Source organism: Typopeltis vanoorti, chromosome 9, assembly GCF_054136105.1.
Source record: "Typopeltis vanoorti isolate ZY-2024b chromosome 9, IOZ_Tvanoo_1.0, whole genome shotgun sequence".
NCBI lineage: Eukaryota > Metazoa > Arthropoda > Arachnida > Uropygi > Thelyphonidae > Typopeltis > Typopeltis vanoorti.
In genome coordinates, this window is record NC_143557.1 from 117,158,862 (window position 1) to 117,179,876 (window position 21,015).

At 37.4% G+C, this 21,015-nt stretch overlaps 1 protein-coding gene across 2 annotated transcripts in view; it reads right to left on the reverse strand.

The window, feature by feature from the left end:
• LOC150103457 (putative NADPH-dependent quinone oxidoreductase VAT1L) overlaps positions 1–21,015 on the reverse strand; it is a 234,620-nt gene that overhangs the window by 43,281 nt on the left and 170,324 nt on the right. For both annotated transcript variants that reach the window (XM_090397727.1, XM_090397728.1), the window contains exon 7: positions 2,380–2,574. In XM_090397727.1, the coding sequence (XP_090253853.1) occupies positions 2,380–2,574 (195 nt within the window). The remainder of the gene's footprint in view (positions 1–2,379; positions 2,575–21,015) is intronic.

Genomic DNA, 21,015 nt, shown 5'->3' on the forward strand with positions numbered 1-21,015 from the left:
AAGGAGGAATGTAAAGAGGACAAATTGTTCTGCTTCAAATAGGGGTGATAAGACTGAGGCTTCAAATTATAGGCCAATCTGTGTGTTTGGAGTTTGGTTAAAGTGGTAAAAAAGGTTGGTGAGAACTAGAATACAGAATTAGGCTGATATTAGCTGGCCTGGTTGGCCAATTCTCCACATAAAAAATCTACTCCTCACACCCCCTCTTCACCACACTTTTACTTAACTTCCAGGAATGACCTCTGGTTCTTTCCCTCTCACCTTCTACTCTTTATAATCTCCTCTGGATTAATCTGATAAAATCCTCTCACTAACTTAAATGTCTCTATCATATCACCTCTCTTCCTCTTATCACCCAAACTCTGCAATCCACATTTCTTCAACCTCTCTCCATAGCCAGCATTCCAAACTCCTGATGTCTTAGTCACTAGTCTCTGGACCCTCTCCACATCACATTGAAAACCAGGTGACCAGATCTGAGCACAATAGTCCAAGTGTGATCTGACCAGTGCCTTATACAGTGGCACAACCACTTCCTTATTCTTACATGTTAGAGTACTTCATATCATAGCAGCACTACGATGTGCAGCCTTTGCAACACTAGCAATATGCCCTCTAAACTTCAGTCTACTGTCAACTCACTCCCAAATCTCTAATCTCACCCACTTCCTGTAGTACAGCACCGTCGATATAGTACACAGCCTTTATATTTCTGTTTCACATATTGGCAATCTTGAGAGAATGGACAACCTCTAGGAATTTCAGGGTTTGCCATCTGCAACATAAACAGTATCATCAGTTGCTGAAACAGACTGTCTTTAGGATTTAGCAAAACCAACTTCAGTACTGGTAGCAAAGGCCAACACCTGACCAAAACAACTTCTAGTAGACCTAAATCCAGCCTGTTCTATGTGTATCTTGCTGTAGATCTGTAGATTGGAGAAATCTATGGATCTATAGCAATCTGTACAGCAGTCTTTTAAGGAGTTTCAAATGGGTTGATAAAGTGCAGAAAAAATGGGTCTTTCCCACATTTCAAAATAGCTATTATTTTTGATCACTTAAAGATTGCTGACAATGCTCTTTCTCTAACATGTCTTCTGCATATTAATCAGCCATTTAATGGCATTCTTTAAGAATTCTGGATAGATGTCATCCAGGCCCACTGCTTTCCCAGTTTTCAGAGATTCAATAGCCTATACAAATTCTAAAAGTGAAAGGCTTGTAAAAAATTGATGGTGGGTATTTCTCTTGGATTTCAGCCTTGCTTTCATCTCTTTTGTAGCACATTAGTTCCATGGATAAGTTGTTAGGGAGACAATATATTTTCCAATCTCATTTATTGGTGAGATAGTGTGTTTTTGAAGCTCTACTACTGGCATTGTCTTTTTATTAAAGACAAAGCCTTAGCTGGAATGTGTGAAGCTGGTGCTATTAAAGCCTTGATCCATTTGTCTTTCTTAGCCTTATCAAGAGAGTACAAAAATTGGAAGGTTTTGAGTTACTGAAGTAATCCTTGAAATACTTTTAATTTCATCATTCCATTCGGGGATGTATTTTTTCAATAACCTATAGCCTATAGCAATAACTTGGAAAGCCTATAGCAATCATGGTGTCTTACTTCCTTTGCAGAACTTATGGCAATAGGACAATAATAGTGCTCTATTTTATAAAGCCTAGAGTGGATCTCCTGACTTCCTAAGAAGTCAGGGCATCAATTCTAGATTTGATAAATTCACGTTTTGACTCCATACAGGTGGAGCAGTGGTGATGATCAGGGCTCGACGAATATGCTCACTCACTACCACACGGCAAAATTTTGCTAGCTGGCAAGTGTTGCACACTGGACAAAATATATTTATTTAATAAAAAAAACTTTCTAAACAAAATCCTTTTAACTTTAAAAAAAATACAGATGCAGCAGTTTATGAAACTCTTGTTGACTTAATGAGACATATCATCAAAAAAAAAAAAAAATGGAGTGGGGAGGGCAAGTACATTCTTTGCATGGTAGATAGGAATTTGCATAATTTGTCAAGTCCTGGTAGTGATGATGATGATAATAAAGTTGAAAGTAACCTACTGTAATCTATGAAATGTGAATGTGAAATATAGTGCATAACATCATGATAACTTTTATTGTCAATAAGCATATAACAATATACCATAAGCAACTAATTCATATTTCCAGATTGAATATTTATATAACTACAGAAAATTATCAAAACTATAAAGTTTAAAAAGCACTTGTAAAAATGGACTTCTCATTACACAGGTCACAGTGCATAATGAGATTATGAACTGACTTTTTATTTATTATACTTCAAGTCTTAGCTTTTCTGAGTTTTAGCATTCAAACAGTAAAAACATGATACTTACATCTTCAAATGCCCAGGTAGAGTCTATTACAGACTTGATTTTTCCTTCCTGCCACAGTTTGAAAACTTTTTCCACAACTCCACGGACGTAATCATGGCAGCCTTGTTGATATAGGAGGTGGCGCAGATGAAAGCCAGAAACAGATTTATTTTCATCAAACAGTTTGATGGGACTTACTTTGTCTACTTGCCACCACTGCAGTTGTAGAGAAGTTTTGGGTTTAGTAATCATATAAAAAAGTAGTTAAATATTGTAAGTGTTAGAGCAATTAGTAATTAATCAATTCATTCCTAGTCATAATTTTTTTAAAAATAAAACTAACGATTGTATAACTAAAAAACTGACATCGCACTGACTATAAATATCCACAATTTGCAGCAAATGTTTCTTTCACTTAATAAAGGAAAGCAAGAAAGAAAGGAAAATCAGGAGATGTGGCATTAACACTTTCATTGCCAAGCTGAAAATTGGAATTTCGTGTGGTGGCCAAATTTTTTTTACTTTTTTTTTATTTAGTTAACGACGTCCACGCGATAACGCGTGATCAGCCATTTGGCGAGTCCTCGCATCACGTGATATCGTTCATTGCCAAGCTGAAAATTGGAATTTCGTGCGGTGGCCAAATTTTTTTAATTTTTTTATTTAGTTAGCGACGTCCACGCGATAACGCGTGATCGGCAGTTTGGTGAGGACTCGCATCGCACAATATTGCGTGATTGGCAATGAACGTGTTAAGGAGATCTGAACTAAATGACAAAGTATAGCATACACTACAACTTACAAATTCTTCAACTCTCCTCTGCACTCACCACCATGCCAAATAACTATTTTTCTCTAATACTTTTGTTACCCACCTTTGTATTTCCAAAACTCCATCATTATCTATCTATATCAGACATACAATGCTACTAGACAAGGAAGGCAATGAAAAATTACCTTGTTCTATAGTCAATTCCTGATAAAGTGGCATTGCTACCCCACCAAGAGGTGGTTGGTGTGGTAACAATGATTCAATGTATCTCCATTGCCCACAACATCAGGCAATGAATTCCACTCACCAACCACTTTCCATGCAAAAAAAAACTGCTCCCTGCTCACACCCTCCTTATACAGCTTCCAGGGATGTTCTCTTCTTCTGCCTACTTCCCTATTCTATGAAAAATTTCTTTCACATTGTCCCACACTTGCTCCAATCACACGTACATGCTCAACCAGGCCTAACATTTGCACAGAGGGAACAAGGACGAAAGCTTCAATGACAACTTGAAGCAAAACGTCAAAATGGAGACAACAGTTGGATCATCAATTACAGACAAGTTAAATTGGTGGAAAAATCAAGTAACACCACTAGCAGCCACCACAGAGACTGGTATGCAGGCTCTGCATAGGAAACGTGCAAGACCTTTGTGGTCAAACATATGCATCACAGAATCCTACATATCCACTTCACCAACATCCATGGCCTAAACTTCAACCTTAATAGTGTCCACTACCATCTTCAGTCTATCAAACCCCACCTATTCTTTCTGGCAGAAACTTAAATCTCTCCCCCCCCAGCACTATTCATCTCAACCTTCCAAACTACACACTCTTTAATTCCTTTCGACCCAAGGGTATCTGTGCATACATTTGCTCCGATATATACCTTGCCAGAGAGCACTCAACCTAGAATCGCCCAACTTTGACCTTCTTTGGTTGAAAATATCCCTTCTCCACTCAGTCAAATTCATTTGCTGTCTCAATCGCTCCCCTAATGCAACCAACTACTCTGAGCTCTTTAATTTCCTCTCTTTAAAAATTGATTTTCTCCAGTCCCACTTTCCCAAGCAAAATCATCCTCCTAGGAGATTTTAATGTCCACAACACCAACTAGCTTTCCTTCTCCAGCTGTACAAATCTTGCAGGCAGAGATGCTGAAACATTTGCCATCACTAATGACCTTACACAACTTGTTCAGATGCTAACCAGAATACATGATAACCTGAATCACTCACCAAAAACTCTAGATCTCTTCCTCACCAATGATCCTTCCAAATACACAGTGAAAGTAGTAGTCCCCCCCACTAGGTAATTCTGACCACAATCTAGTGCTCATCCCCTTCCCAACAACAACAACGCTTACACAGCCACTCCCATACAAGAGTAGCTTGACATTACTGCAACTTCTATGCCTCATTCCCATGGTTGGACTATTGTTTTGGTCTCTTGCCTTCCAACCCAAACATATGCATCAAACTTATAACCAAAGTAATCCTCACTGACATGGAGGAAACATACATTCCCCACAGTACTCTGACCTGCCATTCCCTAATTAAACCCTGATTTTCCAAAAGATGCATCAAGGCTGTTCAAATGAAAAATCAAACATACATAACTGGCTCAAATCAAGAACTTCATCCTCCTTTAGAGCTTACCCAAGCCTGAAATAGATGCAAAAAAAAAAAGAAAAAAGAAAAAAGCAATCAATGCTTCCAAAATAGAGTTCGAAAGAGCAAAAAGCAGGAAATTAGCAGCCTGTCCAAACGGCAGCTGAGCCTTTTGGTCTCTTGCCAAAGCAATCCATCATAACTTCTGCCCAACACTATTCCCACCCCTATCATACCCAGATGGCTCTATTGCATCATCACCTATAGAAAAAGCCAATCTCCTGGCCTCGCACTTTGCTTCCAATGCATGCATAATTGACAATGGTAAATGTCCTCCCCAACCATTCTAGATGCCCAACATACAATGCCCACTATATCCTTTTGCCAGAAAGAGATCAAAAATACTGTCCAAATTAGACCCAAAAAAAGTCTCCCGGTTCTGATGGCATTCCTCCAATTGTCCTGAAAGTTTGTATACCAGAACCGACTCCTATCCTATGTTGCTTGTATATATACTGTCTTACTCCACTGGTATCTATCCCACAGTCTGGAAATTGGCCTATATTGAACCCATCCCCAAGAAGAGTGACAAGTCACTGCCATCCAACTACCGCTCACCTTAGTCGTATCTAAAGTAATGGAAAAAATCATCAATTCCCAACTCCTACACTACCTTGAAGGTAGCCACCTAATAAATGACTGCCAGTATGGATTCAGTCACTGCGAATCAACAGGAGATCTGTTCACATGTCACACATCTCTGGACAAATGCCACAGAGAAGTTTGGCAAATCTCAAGTGGTTGGTTGCACTTGATATCTCCAAGCTGTTTGACCAGGTCTGGCACAAGGGTGCAAGCTGCCATCATTTGGTCTGTCTCAAAACTTCTGTAGTTGTAGACTTCTGTATCCTCCACCTCTCACTTCTCAACTAATGCTGGGGTTTCCACAAGTTTCTGTCCTCTCACCAATCCTCCTCCTGCTATATATTATATATCAACAACCTACTTCAGCTGACCTACAACTTAATACACAGTTTTGCAGATGGCAGCACACTGCACTCCTCCCTTTCATTTGATAAACCTTACTCTACACAATTGCAGAACATCAACGACCACTGCCCTCAATTCTGATCTCCAAGCCATACTCAAATGTGGTTCAGATAACCTAGTCAATTTCAATGCTAATAAAATACAGTACTGTTTTATTTCTCATAAAAAAAGAACCATTTTCTCCTAGTATTATTTTTGACAACACCCAAATTTCCAGACAATTTAAGATTTCCTCTTCTTGGAATTACCCTGATATCAAGTCTCTCCTGGCATAAACATCCCAATCATTGCATCCTCAGCTTCTAAAACACTAGGATTTCTCTTTCGCTCAAGACGTTACTTCACCCCTGAACAATGTTAACCTTATACAAATCACAAATTCGCCCAGCTATTGAATACTACTCTCACATATGGGGTAGGGGGCCCCAAAAGCTCTCTCAAAATGCTTGACTCGACACTGAGGAGACCAATTAGACTTATTAATAATACACAGTTTTGCAGAATAACCCATCTCTTACCAACCCACTCCCCCACTTTTACACAGATGATTGGTCTCTGCAATATGCATATCCTACAAATATTTCCATGGAAAATGTTCATCTGAAATAGCATCAATAATTCTCCCACTTAGTACTAAGCTCATCGGAACACGTGCAGCTGCTGCTCAACATCCGTTCACAGTGCACCTTGAAACCCACAGAACAAGTTTCTTTTCCTCCTCCTTGCAACTGCTGAACTGTCTCCCCCCCTGTTGTGTTCTCCAAGAAATACAATATACAGTCATTTAAATCAAATGTGAACAAGTACCTCCTTTCCCAACCCACTACCCATACATGGTACTATAGGTTGATCAACCAACTTTTCGTGTAAGGGCTCAACATAAAAAAAAACATTAGCCCAGTAACAGCCCTTTACCAGCTTAAATGTCTCAACCATATCTCCACTCTTCCTCATATCCATAAGGTTTTGCGAACTTCATTTCCTCAATTTGTCTTCATATCCAACAGCCTAAAGAGAAGTGACCACTTTAGTCAGTCTTCTCTGGATGCTTTTCAGCATATCCTCATCACTATGAAAACCAGGGGAGGAAATCTGTGCACAACAAGCCCTGATCATACAAGCCATATGAGCCCTGTTCAATGCCTTATGCAATGGAATCAGAACCTCTTTATTTCTGCATGTTCAGGCCTTCTGCATCATTGATATTATCTGACGTGATGACTTCATAACTTGTGCAATATAACTTTTGAATATAAGATCTTTGTCCAACACTTCAAGATCTCTTGTCCTCAACTTTTTCCAAAATATCCCCACCAAGTGTATACTTTGCATCCCATTGTCGTGTACCAAATTTCAGAATCTTATTCTTCACTAGTATAGATTAAATCAATAATATTAAAAAAACCAAATAACTGGTTGATTCTTTTAGGGTATAGAGTTACATATTGCCAGGCATCTCTTTCGACTCATTCTCATTATCATATCATTCATTATTGTTACTTTCCTTCTCAGTTCTATTATCATATCTGGGTAATATGCTCACTGTCTTCAAGCTTACACTTTTCTACTGCACAGTCCTTAACCTCAGTTTTCTTGCCACCACATTCAAGCTCACCTGTCAGTTTATTTGTAGCAAACACTGCTATCATCTATATCATCTCATTAACATCCTTGCCTCAACTTCAATGCCATAGTCATACACTCTAGTGTTTCTCAAGGCAAGCAATTCTCCAACTTTCTAATTTGCATACTACAAATTGTTGAGTTTCAAGACATCATTCCCCTCACAGAACCATTCATTTCTTGCTCACCAGCATCTCTCACTCTCTCTCTCTCTCTCTCCTTCGACATTCTACCACATCATCAAGGGAGAAATAGGAAAAATGTGTGTGAAAGTTCAGCTATGGTATACAAACGTGATAAAGATATGAATGCCTTTGAACAGGTTCAAGGAGTGGTATGATAAACTTTGTGTTTCCTAAAAATGACCTCCCACAATGAATCTTTTGACTCCATGAAGTCCTGGATAATAATAATCTACTTTCCTCCCATCTCTCTCTCTATCCCTTGTTCCTGTACTCTCTTGATTTTCTCTTATTCCTTCTCTTTCCCTGATTCTCTCATTCCCATAACTTTCTTTCACGCCTCTTGTTCATCTTATAGCATTTAGTGTTTCAAGTCTCATAATCCCTCTGTTCATACAAATCAATTCATTTTTCATCCCTTTCACTTCCTCTCTCTCAAATCCTTATCTCCCTCTCCAAGCATCTTACCTGCAAGATTTACCTACAGAGTTTACACTATCCTTCAGATCTGCTATATCTCCAGTCATAGTACCTAATGTCAAGTACACTACCTCCCCCTTACAGTTGCCTACCTCTTCCTTGATGATGCAACTTGTATCTCACTGACTGCAGCGTGTAAGCAAACAAAGTTTATGTGTGAAGTAACTTCATAACTGGGCAACTCATATATAGAGGCTAATGACTTCACATCACTTTCCTTAGTATCCCATAATGCAAAGCACATATCCTTACGGACATGTACGATGCATTATGGGAAGGGTACTAGACTGCTTTCGACCTTTGAGGATTCATCAGTGGGAGCCAGACCCAGAAATGATACCAAGGTTGAAGTACAGAAGTCGTATTTTCATATACAAGTGACCAAAAGATGGAACACCTTATTCTCTCTTTTTGACAAGCAAGCTTTTTCAGTATTTTAACCATCACTTCTGTCTATAATTTGCTATTGCAAATTATAGACATAACTCTATACCCTAAATTATAGTCTATAATTTGCTATTGCAGTCTTAGAGCCTGCCTTATGTAAAGGAATTATTTTGTCCTCTTTCCACTTCCTTGGAACTCTGCAAGAGCTGAGACTTAAATTAAAGAGCCTAATCAGAGACATTTCCCCTTGTTACTTCACATAAAATGTGAGCTGATATCCCATCTAATTCTATGGCTGTACTGACATTGAGATTCTGCAATATCCTAAGACCCTCCAGTTCATCCACCTTGGATGAATTTGTGGATCTTCGGTGAGCCATATAATAACCTACAAGTCAAAAGACAGAAAGATATCGCTGATGTACCTCCACCAAATGGCTGATTTATGGATGGCAAGAGACAGACAGGAATTTTCTTCAAAATTTTCTTGAAGAGAATAACCACTGGTGAGGATAACGGATTCCCTATGGTAAGTCAAATACTTGACAATATTGAATCCAATAAGATTCGTGAATATTAATGTATAAAAAGATAGTTCCTAAGCTTGCAAGAATGTCTGATAAAGTATATTTTCTTTTAAGCTTACACGGTGATCCGAATGCATTTTTGAAAATTATGGAGACAACTACCGTGTTTGAATAAAAACTTTAGTTTAATATAACTAAAATCTACATTTGACGTTTTGACCTTTATGTCAAGGTCATCTTCTGGAGCATACAACTATACACAGAAAACAAGCTACACTACAATCAAACTGGTTTGTTACAGACACTGACCAACCTCTACATGCATTTTTGAAAATTATGGAGACAACTACCGTGTTTGAATAAAAACTTTAGTTTAATATAACTAAAATCTACATTCGACGTTTCAACCTTTATGTAAAGGTCATCTTCTGGAGCATACAACTATACACAGAAAGCAAGCTACACTACAACTATAGTTGTATGCGCCAGAAGATGACCTTGAGATAAAGGTCGAAACGTCGAACATAGATTTTAGTTATATTAAACTAAAGTTTTTATTCAAACACGGTAGTTGTCTCCATAATTTTCAAAAATGCATGTAGCAGATGGTCAGTGTCTGTAACAAACCAGTTTGATTGTAGTGCAGCTTGTTTTCTGTGTATAGTTGTATGCTCCAGATGACCTTGACATAAAGGTCGAAACGTTGAATGTAGATTTTAGTTATATTAAACTAAAGTTTTTATTCAAACACGGTAGCTGTCTCCATAATTTTCAAAAATGCATTCTGATAAAGTATAGTTTCTTCTGAAATTTTTTGTACAAAACAAGCAGAATTTTTGATAAATAAATTGGTATGACTATGATTTTCTAACAAAGAAGCAAGGATAGTATGTGGGAGAAGTTATTCTCTATAAGTACAAGTCATAAAGAATATCATTGTTGTGAATCTTGGGTGAGCCATATAACCTACAATTGATGGAAAGATTTTAATTTTTTTAAAAATTATATAGGCCAGTGGAGAATTAATCTTATGGATTAAGTAATTTTTTTTTCATGACTTTGCCAAGTAGGATCACTGTTTAGTACAAATGCTGGGAGCACAGGGGCTATTTCTGATTCATAGTTGCGTATATTCATTACCTACTGTAGTAATAAACACAAATCTGCTTTCAAGATGGTCGCTTCTGTACATTTTTAATTTATAAGAACCTTTCCTTTCTGATTTAGCATTGCCACTTTTTGGGACAGATGACAGCAATAATAAGGCTGCTGTTTTTTTTTAAATTAGATATAAGGAGTGATATTTTTGAAAAATGATGAGTTTCTCACACCACATTGCAGATAATGTCAATTTTTGGAATGAAACAGCAAAGCCACAATTTTCTTCAAACATTAGTTTCAACTTGATTTAGAGTATGGTTTTAGAGATTAATGTATACTTTTTCATTTGGTATGATAATTTCTTTATTTTTTTATTAAAATATGTTGCAATTTTTTCTCTAGATATTTTACAGGTGTGATACATCATATGGTATGAGCAATTAATCATATTAGGGAAAAAATAATGCAAACTTTATTGTTTTGAACTATAATAGTATCCTATACACTCCTTAAAAATATCCTATAAAGAAAGGGTTAGGTGTCCTTCATTGTTCATAATAATGTTTAGCAGTACAAACAACACCAAGAGAAAAAAATGCATCTTAAACTCATCAATACGGTAGTCCCCCCCCCCTCATCCATGGGGGATATGTTTCAAGACCTCCAGTGGATGCCTGAAATTGCAGATAATACCAAACCCTATATATACTATGTTTTTTCCTACACATGCATACCTATGATAAAGTTTAATAGGCTACTATTGACCTTCTGATGATACATTAGAAGATCACTGAGCCACGACAATGTTGATGGTTGGACATCAGGAGTAGATGATGTTGATGGTTGGAGATCCTCGATAGTTGAAGGTTTTTTTGCCGAAATCTTTTGGAAGAACATTGTAATCGGAAGTTGTCTCTTTCTTTTTAACTGATCAAAGTGTGGCGGCAGAGGTTGTAATCCTTTGGTGATCACTTCTCCGGTAATTTTTATATTTTTAAGTCCAAACCTATTCCTGAATCTGTGTAACCATCCCTTACTTGCAGTAAATGGCTTGGTGTCACTTTTTTTCAGAGGATCCCTTGATCAAGTCTTTGTGTAAGCTCAATGCTTTCTGGTGCAACATGTTTTCTGTTCATGTCTGCCACCCACAAATTTAATTCCTTTTCCATCTTTACTAACCACTTGTCACACGCACACACGCACATTGTGGCTGTAACTTTTGCAGTTTGAGGTATGACAGCAAACCTAGCAAGAATTGCTTTTTCTTTCTTCACAATTTCGCAGATAGAAGATTCATTCCTGCCGTAGATCTTAGCAACCTCAGTATACGATTTTTTATTTTCTTATAAAATTGAGAACTTTCACCTTTTCACTTAAAGTAAGCAATTGCTGGCATTACTACTTGTGCACTTTGGGGCCCATTGTTAAGTAAAATAAGAGTTACATGAACACAAGCACTGCAATATTGTGACAGTCGATCTGATAACCAAGAAAGATACTAAGTCACTAACGGGCAGATAGTGTATACACTACAGTGTGGATATACTAGACAAAGGGATGATTCGTATCCCTGGCAGGACAATGCAAAATTTAATCATGCAATTTATGACATCTGAGTTGGACAAAGGAACTGGCTACACAGTGGTACTTCTGGATTTTGCTAGGGCTTTTGACAGGCTATCCCATGGAACACTGTTACGCAAATTGGAGCAGATGGGAATGGATACTAAATTGGTGATACGGATAGGAGAATGGCTCAGGAAGAGATACCAGAAGGTGGTGTATGGAGGAGCTGAGTCCAGGATGAGGCAGGTGACCAGTGGTGTGCCTCAGGGCTCTGTGCTTGGGCCACTGTTGTTTAATTTGTATATAAATGATATAGGAAATGGCTTACAGGGAGATATTCAGTTGTTTGCTGATGATGCAAAGTTGGGTAGCGCAATAAAAAATCAAGCTGATGTTAAAAGTTTGCAGGATGATTTAAATAAGCTGGTAGAATGGGCAAAAGGTAATGGATGTCAGTTCAATGTGGAAAAGTGTAAAGTCATGCATTTTGGGATTAAAAGATTACCAGCTGTGTACTACATTGATGGAACAGTACTCCAAGAGATTGATGAGGCTAGGGACTTAGGAGTGTTGGTAGATAGGGAGATGAAGTTCAGAAGACACATTGCTAAGGTGTCCAAGATTGCACATAGGATTATTTGGTTGTTGAGGAACACACTGACATCCAGAGATAAAGAGGTTATTATTCCCCTTTATAAAGCGTTGATACTTCCACATTTGGATTACTGTGCTCAGGTCTGGTCGCCTGGATTCGTTGGAGATGAGGAGACTGTGGAGAGGGTTCAGAGAAGAGTGACTAAGTTGGTAAGTGATGCAAAAAATGCTCCCTACATTGATAGATTGAGAGCTTTGGATTGCAGAGGTTGGTTGATAGGCAGAAAAGAGGGGATATGATAGAAACATTTAACTTACTGAAAGGTTTTTATAGGATTGATGCAAGGGAAATGTTTCAGCTGTGTGATAGTGATGGAAGAACAAGAGGTCATCCCTGGAAATTAAAGAAGAGTGTAGTTAACAAGGTTTTTTGCCTGGAGGGTGGTGAATGAGTGGAATTCATTGCCTGACTTAGTTGTGAGCGCTTCGTCTATAAATGAATTCAAGAAGAGATATGACAGATATTGTTTTGCTAGTTTGGGTCTCCTGTGATGAGTCTACTGACTCCATGGAGATACCCGTAATAATAATAATAATTTAAAACTGATGAATTGTTTATTTCTGGAATTTTTCATTTAACATTTTCGGAATAGGATTGACTGCAGGTAACTGATATAGGGGATGGCGATGGCATTTCTGAAATCTTTCTGAAGCGATGGCCAAGGAATGGGGGAGGAACCGATTACTTGGCCATTGCTTCAGAAATGCCATCACCATCCCCTATATCCATGGCACATCAGAAAAAAAATTATTATTATTTAACACCTCCAGGGAGTCCAAAGACTCATCGAGGCTCTTTAAGAAAGGCACCTACTCTACAACTCTGTCTCCACCACTCAAATCCACCAACTGACTGCAACTACACCAATGCCATCTACTGCCGACCACCACTGCTAGTATTTCCATAGACAATCACAAACATCCATGCCCATGGCGGGATTCGAACCCGCAGCCTTTTGGCTGGAGAGCGAATATGCTAACTACTCGGCCAGCCAGGCTGGCCAGCTCTTTAAGAAAGTACAACCTCTGCAGAGCTTTTAAGTCCTACTGGAGACTTGCTACACTTACCTGTTCTACCAAATGCCTGGAGTATGTAAAGTCCTTGTTCCTGCAAGTTGGCTTACTTCGGACAGACAGTTAGATCAGTGACCATCTGTTTTAAAGAACACAAATCGTACATCTGCAATCATGACTATAGTCAATCTGGCCTTGCAGACCATGTATTGGATACAACCCACAGGATCTCCCGAAAGAAAACCACTATGCTCCAACATAGTAAATTTAAAAAGGAAAGACTGTTTTTAGAATCTGCAGTGGCACTCAGAAATCAACCAAATTTAAATAAATACAGATGCATAAAACTTCCCAAAATTTGGGAAACAATAATTATCAGATGTTTCACTTTACATCCTAGCCCATCTACAAATGCCCATAGAGGGCACACCACCTAGATAGGACTTTAGGAGTTACCCACATGTTTCATTTAGTATTGTGTTATCTTTGTGTGTGTGTGTGTGTGTGTGTGTGTGTGTGTGTGTGTGTGTGTGTGTGTTACAAGAGTTATTTATAATCACTGAAGATGTCTCAGTGATTGAGATGAAATATTGGAAGAATTAAAATTAGTTTTTAATCCTTTCCTAGTGCTGTAAATACTCCATTAAACCTCCAACATGATGTCCTCCCATGTTGAAGGACAATGATGTTTAGCCTTAACACGCAGAATGAAAAGGATAGGTTCTGTCTTAGCAATTCTTTCACATTTTATAATAAAGTGACAGCAGAATTTGATAAATGAAATGGCTACACCATGATATTACTGGACTCTGCAAAGGCACTTGACAGAATACCACATCACATGGAAAACTATTATAAAAGTGACAGCAAATGGGAATAGATAGGAAGTTAGTAGCATAGATAGGGAGGGAGGGGGGGGCTGACAGACAGACACCGGAGAGGAGTATATGGTGGAGTGGGATCTAGGAGAATGGGGTGACCAGTAAGTACCTCAGGGTTCTATACTAGGGTAATTACTCTTTAACTTGTATATCAATGATACAGAGAAAGATTTTTTTTTTTGGGGGGGGGTATATTCAGTTGTTTGGTGATGATGCAAAACTGGGGAGAGCAACAGCAGATAAAGATGACATAGGTATCCTGCAGGATGATTTAAATCAATTGGCATTGCGGACAATGGATAATGATTATCAATTTGATGTTGCAAAATGTAAGGTTATAAGTTAATCACTTTGGGTTGAAAAAGTTACATGTGGAGTATCATATTGATGAAAATGGATTGCAGGAAATTGATAAGGTAAGGGATTTGGGGATAATGGCAGACAGAGAATTGAAGTTCAGAGGGCATGTTACAAAAAAAGACGGTAAAATAACTTAAAGGATTACTTGAATGATGAAAAACACACTAAAAAGTAAAGAAAGGGAAGTAATTATCCCTCTTTAAAAGTCTATGATTTGGCTGCATCTTGACTACTATGCGCAGATTTGGTCACCTTAGTTTCTTAGGGGACAAGGAGGTGATAGAGAAGATTTAGAGACAAGTGACAATGCTGATGACAGATATGCAAAATGCTCCCTATGAGGATAGAATGAAAGTGTGTGGATTACAAATTTTCGTTGATAGCCAGAAAAGAGGGGACATGATAGAAACTTTTAAGATACGTTTTTTAAGAAACTTTATCAAAAGGTTTCGAGACTAGTTTTGTAACATGCCAACAGATGACAGCACAAGGTTGCACGCACAGACACAGGGAGCACCGACCTTCATAAGTCAGTGTGCCAAAAGACATCATCCTGTGTACATCGGGAGCTGTGCAACTGGTGCTATTCTGACCACGTGCGTTACCACGTCTGCGATTTCATCACGGACAGCAAGTTAGAACAAAGAGCGAACGTGAAATTCTGCGTGAAACTGGGAAAATCTGCCACAGAGACATTTGACATGATTCGGCAAGTTTATGGCGATGCAGCAATGAGTTGTTCGAGGTGTTTTGAGTGGCACGCACGCTTCAAGAGCAGAAGAACATCACCGTGTTATAACGTGTCATCATAGGTATGTTTTATTTAATTAATATGGTTTAACTCCTTTACTTAACTATCTCTTGAATAATTTGTCCTATCTCAGCAGCGCCTATAATGTGTCTGTCTTTGTCTTACTATTATATACTTCAGTCCCTTAGATTATCACGTGCGCTAGTCTGATCTACAAAGGGATTGTCTCAAGGTTAAGCCAACTCCTTGGTAACAAAGCTTCTGAAGTTAACTTCTCTTAAGGTTCTGGGAAAATTTATTTGTTCTGCTGCGCCACCCAGAACCCTTAGATTGGAAAAACTTCTCAGTCAAGAAGTGAACCTTCAGATATGTACGTGGTTATTCTAATCTATTTCTATACTAAGTTATCAATTATCAATACCTTCTATAATCAACCATGTTTGCAGTCGTAGTCTTAATTAACAATTATTTACGGCTTTGATCCGAATAATTTATGAGTGGTGCATCGGATTCTTAGATACAGACAACCAAATTAATAAGAGCAAAAGGTTTATTTAACATAATGATCATCAAACAGAATAAAGAACTTTCAATTATCACTGTACTACTAGATTACAAAGTAAAATTAATCAATATACATTACACAGTAATTAATACTACAAAAACATTATGTTCAAAGATTCAAAGCTCGCATTCCAATAATGACTTTTAGGTGTTAATCAAGCTGTCTGGATTAGACATCTCTACAGCTCTTAAACATAGCTAGCAATCAACACAAGTATAATTATAATACATAGCACATTTTGCTCACCGACTACGATTAAAATATCACAGTTCTGTCTTAATTTTAGATAGAGTCTCAAACTTTACTAAGGTCTATGATTCTTAAGTTACAATTACCTTCCTCTCACACATTACTTGATTAAAGGTTTACTATACCAAACTCAAGGATTCCTCATGCTGTCCTTTCGATTCTTGGATTCCTTTCCTTCCAAACATTTTCTTCCCTCTATGTTAAGGCTAAAATTCTTGTCAGCTTAGGTTTGTCCTCATGGAGTCTGCATACCAATCATCTATAGCTAGAATATTCTTAGCGCGAGGTGATTTTGCATCCATAAGGCACGCTACCTGGCCAGTATCTTTCCTGGGAGTTTCCCGTTGCTTCGGGAATCCTCTATTCGTTCATCATAGGGCTTGGAATCTGCAATCCCTCTAATAACGACCCGACACTTCCAACTTCTGCAACCAAGAGAGAACAGAGACCCCAGACAAAAAGTAAAAGAAGTCTTTTGGGGGATTTTCCAGCCCTTTTATATCAACCCCTACTGGGAATCCTTGTGACCCTAAATTTTCACCCGACACGTTATTCCTTTGCACTCGTGGGTCTTGCCTTTTCGTAGCGTCTTCCCCGAAAACTTAGGTGGCCACGTGCCATATGTGCGCATGACCGCTTGAGGCAACTTACTAATCCGGTGTCTTGCCTGCATACTTTGAAATTATAATCTCAGTTGGTTATATGCAATTTACACAGTAATTCTTTTATATCAATTCTAACAGAAAATATGTATATAACAAATTCATTGCCTAACATACAATTTAGTAGGTATTTCACACGGGAATATTCACAAGTTTTACACTAATTATGGTATCCAATATTTGTTAGGCTATATACAACTTATACTGAAATACAAGCATATCCTTTTCAAGGGTTTTAACTTGTCAAATTATGAATGAAATATTCCTTAGTGAATTGTATTCATTCACAATTTAACAACTGGAAGACGACGAGAGATCAGGAAGACCTTCGACAAGCTCAACCCCTGAACATTTCGACATTCGCAGCATTATGCATCGAAAATTCATCCCCAGGGGCCAGACCATCAATAGCGAGTTCTACTGCCAGGTTTTAAGGCATCTGAGGGAGGACATTCGACGAAAGCGACTGGATCTGTGGCGCATGAAAAACTGGATGCTCCACGACAACAATGCGCCCTATCATAGAGCTCTCATCACACGTGAGTTTCTCGCCAGAATAAACATGATCTAACTTCTGCACCCATCCTACTCACCAGATTTGGCTCCTGCAGACTTCGGCCTCTTCCTGAAGATGAAGATCCAGCTCAAAGGTTGCTGTTTTGACACTGCTGTGGAGATCCAGCGCGAATCGCAGAAGGTGCTTGACACATTCCAGAAATGGCAGGAATGCTGGGAGCACTGTATTGCTATGCAAGGGGACTATTTTGAAGGTGACAGTGGGTAAACGTAGATAAATAAAGTAATTTCTCGTAAACAGAGCTAATCTCAAAACTTTTTGATACCACCTCGTATTAAAGGGGTTTTATAAAATTGATGCAAAGGAAAATTTTCAATATGTGACAAACAGAACTAGGGCCATCCATGGAAGTTGTGTAAGAGTGTGGTTAGTCAGGATATGTGGACTAATTTTTTGCATGAAAATTTTCAATATGTGACAAACAGAACTAGGGGTCATCCATGGAAGTTGTGTAAGAGTATGGTTAGTCAGGGTATGCAGACTAGATTTTTTGCATGGAAATTGGAATGGATTACCAGAATAATATGCAAGTTCCCTAACAGTGAATGAGTTTAAGAAACGGTATGACAGGTTTTGTATGTAAAATATTTAGTTTGGATCTCCCATGATGAATCTCCATGGAGACTCATCATGGAGATACTGTATAATAATAATAATAATAATAAATTCAAATCCTGCAGTCAGTCCAAAGTTATTTTTTGAATAGTTTATATTAGGTTTACAACAGTTTCCTCCTTCTCCTCTTACATATATTAGGTCTAGTGGCCTGTTATTACGATTTTGAAACTGTGAATGCCTTGAGGATAAGGTGGTTAGCCCTAGGCCTCCTGGAGTGTCCTATGTCTGTAGATGTGTGTTACAAAAGTTTAAACACATATTTTTTCCAAAAATGCATACAGGTGAATTCACTAAAATGAAAGAAATGTTATCTAAGTAAACATTAGATGGCAAAAAAGACTGGCTGTTGAATATTAAGAGTGGAATATTTTTCAAACTAAGCTAATAAAAGTTAAATAATGCAATCAATACATGAAGATCTAGGTAAGACTGCAATTTTATAAAATATAAATATAACGATAAATTAATATTTTCAGTTTTATTGCACTAAACATTACAATTTAATTTTTTTTTTCAGATGTGTAATAACCAGTGCTTTTTTTCTGGCATAACGCACCGAAATGGTGTTCCAGCAGCTATTTTTTTTACAGTTTTTTTCAAATTTTCAAAAGTAATTTTTGAAATAATGTTTGTGAGTACATAACACGTGCGCATGCACGTTACCAGATATCGCCTGGTAACACACATGTGCATGCCATTAGCATCTACGTTTGTGGCTGTATAGACGTGTGATTGACAACATGTAAAAGACTTATTTAAAAAATATCTTTATTGAATTGATGTAAATTTAATGTCATTATTTTCATATCCTTTTAGCATTTTTTTTTTTACTTTTTAGTGTAAAAGTCTGACCCCAAGTTTGAAAATGAAAAAGATTTCCAATTACTTCTCAACCACCAGTCCCATTAATAAAAAGCCCAGAATAATAACAGACACGACATCAAAAAATATGGAAATAATGGTGCCTGTTGATGTTTACGAATCATCTCAAGCTAATCTTGAAGAGCAAGGCTAAATTGATGGACAATAGATCAAAAAAATTATTTTTGCTCGCAAAATGAATGGATGTATATTTGCAAAAAGAAACTCGGCTGTACACCTTGCAGAAAAGTTAGAACTCTTGGAATTGAAACAAAGATGGAAATGAAAATTTCCAAAGAATGGACCAACACTGAGATTACATATTCTGGCAAAGATAGGAAGCTACAGATCAGCTCATTTCGAAAAAAAATGTTCGATCACAGAGAATCTGCTGCACACAAAGCAGTGTTAAAAATTGTTACTGAAGCCAAAAAAGGACCCTTGAAAATGTTTGTTTAAAATCATGATCTCATTAAAAAGAATTGCATATAAAGTAGCAAAGGAAAACCAATCATTCCATAATTTTGAAAGTAAAATTGGTCTGCAAGAACTGAACGGAATTGAAATGGGTCATATTCTTCATTCAACAAATGCATGTATTAATATTGTGAATCAGGTAAGTGAAGGAATGAGAAAAAATATGTTTAAAGAAATCGTTCAATCCAAAAATATAATTTCATTGATAATTGATGAATCAACAACAATAAGCAATAAAACCACTTCGTATATTCAATGCTGTATCGAAGGTGTTGGAATTAATTCACCGATAAATTTATTTTTGGACTTGATCGAACTTGAAAACGTAACGCAAAAAGTGTATTTGATTCCTTACTCCAGTGTCTTAACAATTATGGGATGACAGAAGATTATTTTTAAAAAAAAATTTAGTTTCTCTAGCATGCGATGGCGCTGCTGTAATGTTAGGGTGTAAAAGTGGAGTGAAAAAATTGTTGTCAGAAAAATTTCCTTCTATTATAGTTTGCCATTTTGCTAATCACAGACTAGAATTATCATTAAGTGATGCTGTAAAGGAACTTTCAGGAATCAATAGATTCAAATCATTTATTGATAAACTTTATGTCCTATACCATGCTTCGTTAAAAAACAGTAGAGAGTTGCATTTATATGCAGAATCACTTGAGGTTGAGCTGCTGAAAATTGGAAGAATTTTAAGTACTCAATGGGTGTCATCAAGTTTCTGTTCAGTTTTAGTTGTATGGAATAATTTTGAATCTCTAGTGCATCATTTTGAAGATGTGATGCATGATCCTAGGAGAGATAAAAATGATAAATGTACTTATGTGGCTTAAGAAGAAAAATAACATCTACAGACTTTTTATTGGATCTAGGATTGATGTGTGATGCTCTCCAAGAATTGTCTGAATTAAGTTTGGACCTGCAAGACAGTGACATGAACCTTTACAAGGCAAATCAAAAAATAAATGCACTTGTACAAGTTTTTGAAGAAAGAAGACAGAGAATTTTGGACCCTATTATAGATGTTCTGCAGTTGCTGTATGCGATCTGCACTTTTGTGGAGTTTTACTTCACGAAAAAGCTCCAAAAAATAATCCTCCTATTGACCCCAAAACATTTTATACCAAATTGAAAGAGTCAATTGAAAAGGGTTGGCTTAATAGTGAAGATGTTGAGCTAACACTTTGGGCTCGCATGCTTGACCAAAAACATTGGCCTGAAGATATTGATGCTCAGCTAACATTCGGAGAGGCAGAAATTAGAAATTTGTCAATCCGACTGCAACTAAATGAAAGAGAAATGATTTGTGGATTCCATGAATACATTCTCGATAAGACATACCCAGAAAAACTATTGCATTTGGTACATGCTCTGAATACCATTCCTATTTCATCAAGTGAATGTGAACGTAGATTTTCGCAGATGAATTTAATTATCACCCCAACAAGAGCTTCGTTGAAGAATAAAACAATTTCGGCACTTTTATTCATCAAACTCATTGGACCCGTCCAACGAATTTGATGAATCCATGTCTAAAATAAAAAAATACTGAAGATAAATTATATTTAATTCATTTATGCGACTCCGTGACAGCAAAAGCTGCTTTATATTTCATTTAAATTAAGATTTGAATATCGTTTTCTTTCATGAAAACCTTTAAGCCTTTTCGATCCTTCAAAGTATGT